The sequence below is a fragment of the Ostrinia nubilalis genome, chromosome 13 (assembly GCF_963855985.1).
Source record: "Ostrinia nubilalis chromosome 13, ilOstNubi1.1, whole genome shotgun sequence".
NCBI lineage: Eukaryota > Metazoa > Arthropoda > Insecta > Lepidoptera > Crambidae > Ostrinia > Ostrinia nubilalis.
In genome coordinates, this window is record NC_087100.1 from 6,952,409 (window position 1) to 6,959,764 (window position 7,356).

The window sequence follows — 7,356 nt, forward strand, 5'->3', positions numbered from 1 at the left end:
TGGTTCGAATAACCAACCGGCCGTTAACAGTTGTATTGACTCCATAGGTACCCAATTTTAGAGTAGCTGAACGGACTGGACACTGCGTGCAATGTTGTGTTTATACCGGGCAGTTATTCGTAATATTGCACAGCAATTTCTGATGAGAAGCAGCATATTTTTTATAACTACCTCTTATGTATTTAGGTAGAAAACTGGGGCCCTCTTTCTTCGCAAAGTGCGGGCCTGGAGCAGGTGGCTAGACGCATACGTCATCATGTCCAGGAATTAATGCCTTCGGATCGCGTATCATACATTTTCAGGGGAAATGCCTCTTTTATTTTCCATCGATATTTCGATGCACATTAATGCTGAAAGTCGAAAAATGCAATTTTATTGTAATTGCAATTGTAGGTTTTATCTGATATCATTCATAACGAAACCGTTAGTTTTACAATTTTGCGACCTGACTAAAATTACACTTGGGGGTTTCGTAATACAATTTTAAAGCCTATCTGCATTTGACAGGGAGGTACTCCTGTTTTTGATTATTTTCCTGTACACAAATCGTTACAAGTAAAAATACAGGGTGTAACAGTATGCCGGATCGTACGGACGACAGCACGTCAAGGTGAACACTGCGGCATCTTATGCTGTTGTATTAGAGGCGATATTGCAACAAAAATGTATAGTCTAAGGCTGAGTTGCACCACCTAACTTTGACCGTAATCATAGCGATAACCGGTGCTTTTGTATGGACTTTGACAGATTTTTGACGTTTGTCAAAGTTAAAGTAACATGGTGCAACCCAGCCTTAGTTCTGTACAATCAGAACGGAGGAAACAAAAAATCCTGAAACAATACGAACTCCCGATTCGCATCTAAAGCAATTCTAATCTGAATTCTCACGTAGCGCATATTTTTTTGCCCAAGGCCGGGCCTTAATGGCTACACCAACATTTTCAGGGCACTTTAAAGTGCTTAAGAGAGAAATTGGCCATATCAACCGGATAAATTCTCTACGTTATTTGCATAAAATTTTGCGACGCGATAGGAATGGTCGCTTGATGTTTTTTTTCTGTCACCTGACATTGTGAAAATAAACTGAAAGATAAAACTGCATGCTTCTAAGATATTTAGATAAGCGTGTACGTACTAGTATGAATGCGTTTTTAGTTTGGAGGTGAGTTAAGATTACCTGATTATTTTTTATTTCATGAAAGATAGTGCTTTGCACACTGGATACATCTACACCTATTTAGGTAGTACCTAAACTAGATACCATAGAAATAAAACCATTTAGGCTTATCCCCTAGCTGTAACCGTAACTATAACGATAACCAGTGGTTTTTGTATGGAGTTTGACTGATTTTTGACGCTAGTTTTTTTAAATTGCCTATTTATGTACCTAAATTTTTAAAGATTTGAATTTCTTTATAAAATACATAGTATAACATCAGTTTTTTCTAATAAATAAACAGACGTATAATTCAATCGCCCTTCCGCTTTTCCGATAAAAAGCTATGAGAGATTCCTTAAAAAGCTCCCACTGAAATGGAATTCGCTTCGCAAGACTAAAGGAATCAAATTGATTTCAGTAATTGATTTAGGTACCTACGTCCTTCTGTACAGATGTACAGAACCCTCCTTTATTTATTCAGCAAATAGCAAATGTTTATTTTGATGAAAGAGCACTTTGAATACAAGTTAGGATTGAATGTTTCAAGTATTTTGGTGTAACTGGATTTCAAAATGTGATATGAATTTACATACTGATAAATAGATATTTACTTGTTGTGAAATGACAACAGAAATGATCATTTGGAAAGTCACAAGTGAAGTGAAAGTCATAAGATATTCATAAATGCTGTTTTCTTATAAAATTAGGTACAGGGGAATTTGGTCCCGAAAAGATTGGTAAGTATCGATAGTAATAATTATTGCACATGGAATGGTTGGATTTAATGGGAATAAATAGTGCTGAATAGAAGAACGCCTGAGATTTTCAAGTACTTAGACAGGAGCAAGCTGTAAATTTTTGGATCAGCAGTCTTATAAGTAGTGTTAAGAAAAGTCAATAAGTAAGTATACCCATTTTATTATTCCCTAAGAAAACTACTTGTAGGTATCTGTTAGTTCCAATATTATAGTGATATCGTGAAGTACTTAGGCAATTTTAGAGAAGTAATTTATTTATGTAATTATTTTTGGGACTCTTGAAGTAAATTGTATTTATTTTTTTACATTTTCTGCATTTTTGCAATAGCACCTTCCCAGGCTATGGGTACCTATAGCCTCGGTCAATGGATCACCTTCAAAATAAGGAATGAATCGTAAACATTTTCTTTGTGAATTTAATAATAAGTACGTTTGAGTTCAATGCACGACGCACGCCTAACCGGTAGCCTAGGCCTGTATTAAGTATAATGACGCAGTTTGAGTTTGAACCTACACAGATAGTGACGATAACGTTGCTAACAACAACCGGTCATTTAGTTGTAAACGAGCCGTTTGCGCGTGCGCTGGTCTTGACACTAGCTGGAAATACAGTGAATAATCTATAGGTAAAGTGTAGTAAGTGCAGAAAAATGGAATTTCACACTACATCTGACGGTATGTTTGTGCACAAGTGGTGTTTTATGGTTAGACGCAGGCAATTTTAATTCGTTTTGCAGACAGTATAATCTGTTATGTTTATCAACCTTTGATAATAGCCAAACGAACGACGTTTTGGGCCTTTTTGATGCAATTTAATGCTTCAAGTGCTATTAAACCTAAATTATTATATTTTACTACTGCAATGAAGATGAAATAAAGTTATGGGTATAGGTATGTTATAATTTATAACAAGAATTAGTTTCTAGTGGCCAGCACCTTTAAAAATAGTCAAATAATAGAAGCCTTATGTTGTTGGTTACTTAAATCAATTTGGGAAAAATAATAATAGGTTACCTACATTACGTATGTAATACAACAAACCTTTTATTCGAAGATAAGCCTATTTTTTATTTTATTTTATTTATTTGTAATAGGTATACAAACTGTATTGGTAAAAACTGTCAATAAGTTATTCAATAAAGATTTTTTTTTTTTTACTTTTCAGGAAAGTACAGAATAGAAGTCCTTACGGCTGCTACTTTCTCTGGTGCTTTAAAAGTAAGTAGAAATCGTTGGAATAAATCCCATTAAACTTTTCTACCATTCATTCATCAGCATCTGCTACTATTATTCATCTTATTAAAGCCATTTAGATGAAAGCGAATAGATAAGCTGTATAGTTATTCTGTCCTCGCCTTTAAAACAGCGGTTATTCGATCATGAATTTCCAAGGTCTTCTTCACCATTTACCAGTGTTTTGTTCATTAGGTACAGTCAACAGCACATAAGACTATACATTTTCTTTGCAAATTCACCCCTATTAAAACTGTTTATGAACTTTTAGTTTCTTCAGAATTTAGTTTGATTTGCTGTCGTGCGTAGAACATTGTTTATTATTACCACCCTTCGGATGGCAGCCCTAACGTCACTCACATCTCCATCGCAGTTTCCAACACAAAGTTAATTAGCAAGTATTCCATCGTTCTATGAAACTTAAACGCAAAGTTGGGTTTTGGCAACTACGCTTAATATGGGATAAGTTTCTCAAAGGCATCCAGCGAACACTGTATTAGGCAGCTATTTAGGAAGATAATGGTATCATTAAACATTTTGCTTTGAGATCGTAAGAGAATTCAATAGTCGACTTCCTAGTTTTTGGCAAATTGTATGGAGAAGTTAGGGATTCCCTTATCCGTCAATCTCTCATGTTCACAAAACACGTAGCATAAATTCTTGTTTCTTTACGAGATCGAATCAGAAATGTTATGATTCATAAACGAACTAAAGTCACTGACATAGCCCGACGGATTAGCAAGCTGAAGTAGGGTACATACAATAATAATATACTACGACCGATGGGGCAGCACAGTTCTGGAACAGAGGCCAGCAAATACAAGGCGTTTCCAAAAGACTTTCGATGTCATCGGGGAAAGCCTATGTTCAGCAGTGGATACATCCTCTGGTGGAATTGTAAAAAGTTGGCCCATCGTAAAAAGTTTTCAAAATTCACCTTTACGTTGCAGGTGATAAGAGAAGGTTTTTGTCAAGATGAAGCGGTGTGTATTGGGAGTGAAGTAAACAAGAATCCTGTAGCAGCTGAAGAGTTGCTGGAGTTATGTGCAGATACAGCGCTGGACGGTGTCTCTCTGGTTGCTGTGGCAACGGATAGTGGAGAAGTGGTTGCGGTTGCTTTCAACAAACTACAGGTTAATCTTAATTTCGTTTTACTAAATATTTGCTGTTATGCCAGGATCATTTAACACAACACATTCTAGTCCAAAAATAATTATCATCTTCAGATCTGAAACTAGACTTCTTCTAATTTCTAGAGGTAGGTTGTTGTTGTTGTTGTTGTTGTTTCAGCCAAATGACGTCCACTGCTGGACAAAGGCCTCCCCCAAGGTTTTCCACAAGGTAGGTAAAACATAATAAATGTTTATATTGTGCGAAGGTCGAACCCGCAGCATTGCGTCAATTTAGTTACTTTTTTAAATGTGTTATTGTATAAAGTTTTGAAGAAGATCAATTACAAAAAGAAGTATAAATAGAATGGAATTAACATTAACGAAGACTTTGTAGTTATTAGCAACTCGTGACTAACTTTAAAATATTACAATGGACTAATTACTATGCGACAGTTTTAGAAAACCAAAGATTGCTTGCTTACAATGACTATTTAATTGTGACTGGTTCAAAATTTCATATTTTACAAACTATTGAAAATGTTGACGTATACTTACATATACGAGTAGAAGCCACGATAGCCGAACGATGAAGGCTCTCAGACTGCTTGAATTGAGATCCGAGGAAGTCGGGATCAAATCCCGCTGCTGCTGAATTATCAATTATGGTGGTCTTACCACGAGGAGATAAAATTTAAAAAAAAAGTTTTAAAATGTGGATTAATACAAAGAATATGTTTGCTGTTACAGGTGGCAGTAATAGATTCTTCGGAGAAGCCGTTTTTCGAGATATTCGCTGAAGAACGATGCACGCAGGAGTCGGCGAAATCCTTGATCCAGTTCATGGCAGAGGTCGACGGGAAATGCAACCTTTTTCAAAAGTAAGACCTTTCACTACCTATCCCCATAACCGACTTATTTGATTAAAAACTTTATTATTTCTTCATTATAAAATAAGTAAAATTTTATAAAAAAAAATAAAACCGACTCCAAAAAACCTACACTAAAACGTAGAAAAATAATTACTAATTACCTACTTATTTATTAGGACGAATTATTAATATTTATGTAGGTATACCATGATTGATACTTCTGGAGTCGGTGCCAAGATTATGAAACATGTAAAGTTTGCCTGCACCGACTCCAAAAGTATCAATCATGGTATACCTACATAAATATTAATAATTCGTCCTAATAAATAAGTAGGTAATTAGTAATTATTTTTCTACGTTTTAGTGTAGGTTTTTTGGAGTCGGTTTTATTTTTTTTTATAAAATTTTACTTATTTCTTGCTTTTTAGTTAACTAATTATTACCTTGATGTTACCACTGAAGGTAGGCAGTACACTGAGACCAAAAAAAATTGGTTCATAATCGGCGGAGATATTGCGTATAAAAAAGTTCATCCCCAATTTTCCACCCTTGGGGGTGAAATATTTTCTTCAAATTCGCATGAAACCACCCTTTTGATAATACCTATTCAACAAAAAAATAATCGTTCAAATTGGTTTATAATCGGCGGAGATATTGCGTATAAAAAAGTTCATCCCCAATTTTCCACCCTTGGGGGTTGTTTTTTTTATTATTAAATTTAAATGGGACCACCCTTGAGGTATTACCTATACGCCGAAAAAAGATTTGTTCAAATCGGTTCATAATTGGCGGAGTTATCGCGTAACAAACATAGAAAAAAAAAAAAAAAAAAAAACACGGGTCGAATTGAGAACCTCCTTTTTTGAAGTCGGTTGAAAATACACAATCGATTTACATTGATATTTTGCGATGGGATGAGCTGCTGCATGCTGGCGAGCAGGTAAGAAAGGCCGTTATTTTGAGGGCTTTTCTCTCCAGTCCCTTAAGCTAAATCACCTATATTGTTTGTGTCTCAAATACCTACTTACACCTGGTTGATTAGACATTTTAATGTAAATTCCATGTTTGGCGTGAAAATGCACACAATGCACCTTTATACCATCCATCTTTTCTTTTCTTTCAATCATCTTTGTTCTATTTTTCAGGTACGGCACAGACTGCAGTTTAGAAATCATGTTTCTGGCAACACAACGCGAACACAGAAGACACAGATTGGGGGAACTTCTATGCAAATATTCGATAGACGTAGCAAAAAAACTAAAAGATGGTCCAATATCCAAAATGGATGTACAGGACCTTGGACCAGCATATTCAGAAATGAAACCCAGAAAACCAACTTCTTTGACCCCAAAAATCTGCCAAGCTATTTGGACGGCGGAACCCACCCAAAAAATTGGTAAAAAACTGAACTTTACTGTTCATTTAACTGTGACCTACGACAGATTCGTATATAATGGTAAATCGTATGCTGAAAGACTTGGCACGATAGCCTCTTATTGTGAAGTGGCAGCTCTTTTACTTTAAATGAATCCTATTTTATTTGAAATTATGTATTAATATTTTGCATACAAACCGGGCGAGCTAGCTGCGCACTTCGCTGGAATGCGACTCTTCCTCGCATTTACCCGCACACCTTAAGGTTCGGTCAAACCAACGCGATCATTTAAGTCTGGTCGCTTTCGCTGCACGCCGGCTGATCGCGTGTGATCGCGTTGGTTTGGCCGAACCTTTAAATGCATTGATCGCCATCGCTGCACGCCGGCTGATCGCGTGTGATCGCGTTGGTTAGACTGAACCTTTACCGCGTTCGCCTCGTCCATACCAGAACTTCGATGTGACGTCACTGCTGCCAGGTGCGCAGTTAAATTGATCGGGTTGTAAATCCCCATGATTAACTAAACTAAGAATAGTAACAGTTACAATTTTTGCGGCTGACTAAGGTTGTATTAATCTAATTAATTTTCTTGTAAAATAAAGTCCTTTCTAAACTATTAATAACATTCTGAGAGACGAAGCCATGGCTGTTATATCAATTTACTAAAAATAAATTATTGTGAATTTTAGCGCGTTCTTTATTTTAATCAGACACTAATTTCTCATTAACTACTTTCCCCTTTGTAAAGCACAAAGTGAAGTATTGTTACAAAAAGTTGTCCCAGGGAAAATATGAACAAGAAAATTTTACACTAGAAAAATATTGGTCATAAAATTGTTCTATTTTTAGG

The 7,356-nt window shown here is 35.8% G+C and overlaps 1 protein-coding gene across 1 annotated transcript; it reads left to right on the forward strand.

Annotated features, from left to right (window-relative positions):
• The first annotated feature begins 2,491 nt into the window (after window positions 1–2,491).
• Window positions 2,492–7,123, forward strand: LOC135077139 (uncharacterized). Its single transcript, XM_063971698.1, has 5 exons — window positions 2,492–2,592; window positions 3,083–3,135; window positions 4,101–4,283; window positions 5,010–5,140; window positions 6,277–7,123. Exons 1-5 carry the CDS (start codon window positions 2,568–2,570, stop codon window positions 6,653–6,655), a joined length of 771 nt encoding a protein of 256 aa, XP_063827768.1. The 5' UTR covers window positions 2,492–2,567; the 3' UTR covers window positions 6,656–7,123.
• The last annotated feature ends 233 nt before the right edge of the window (window positions 7,124–7,356 follow it).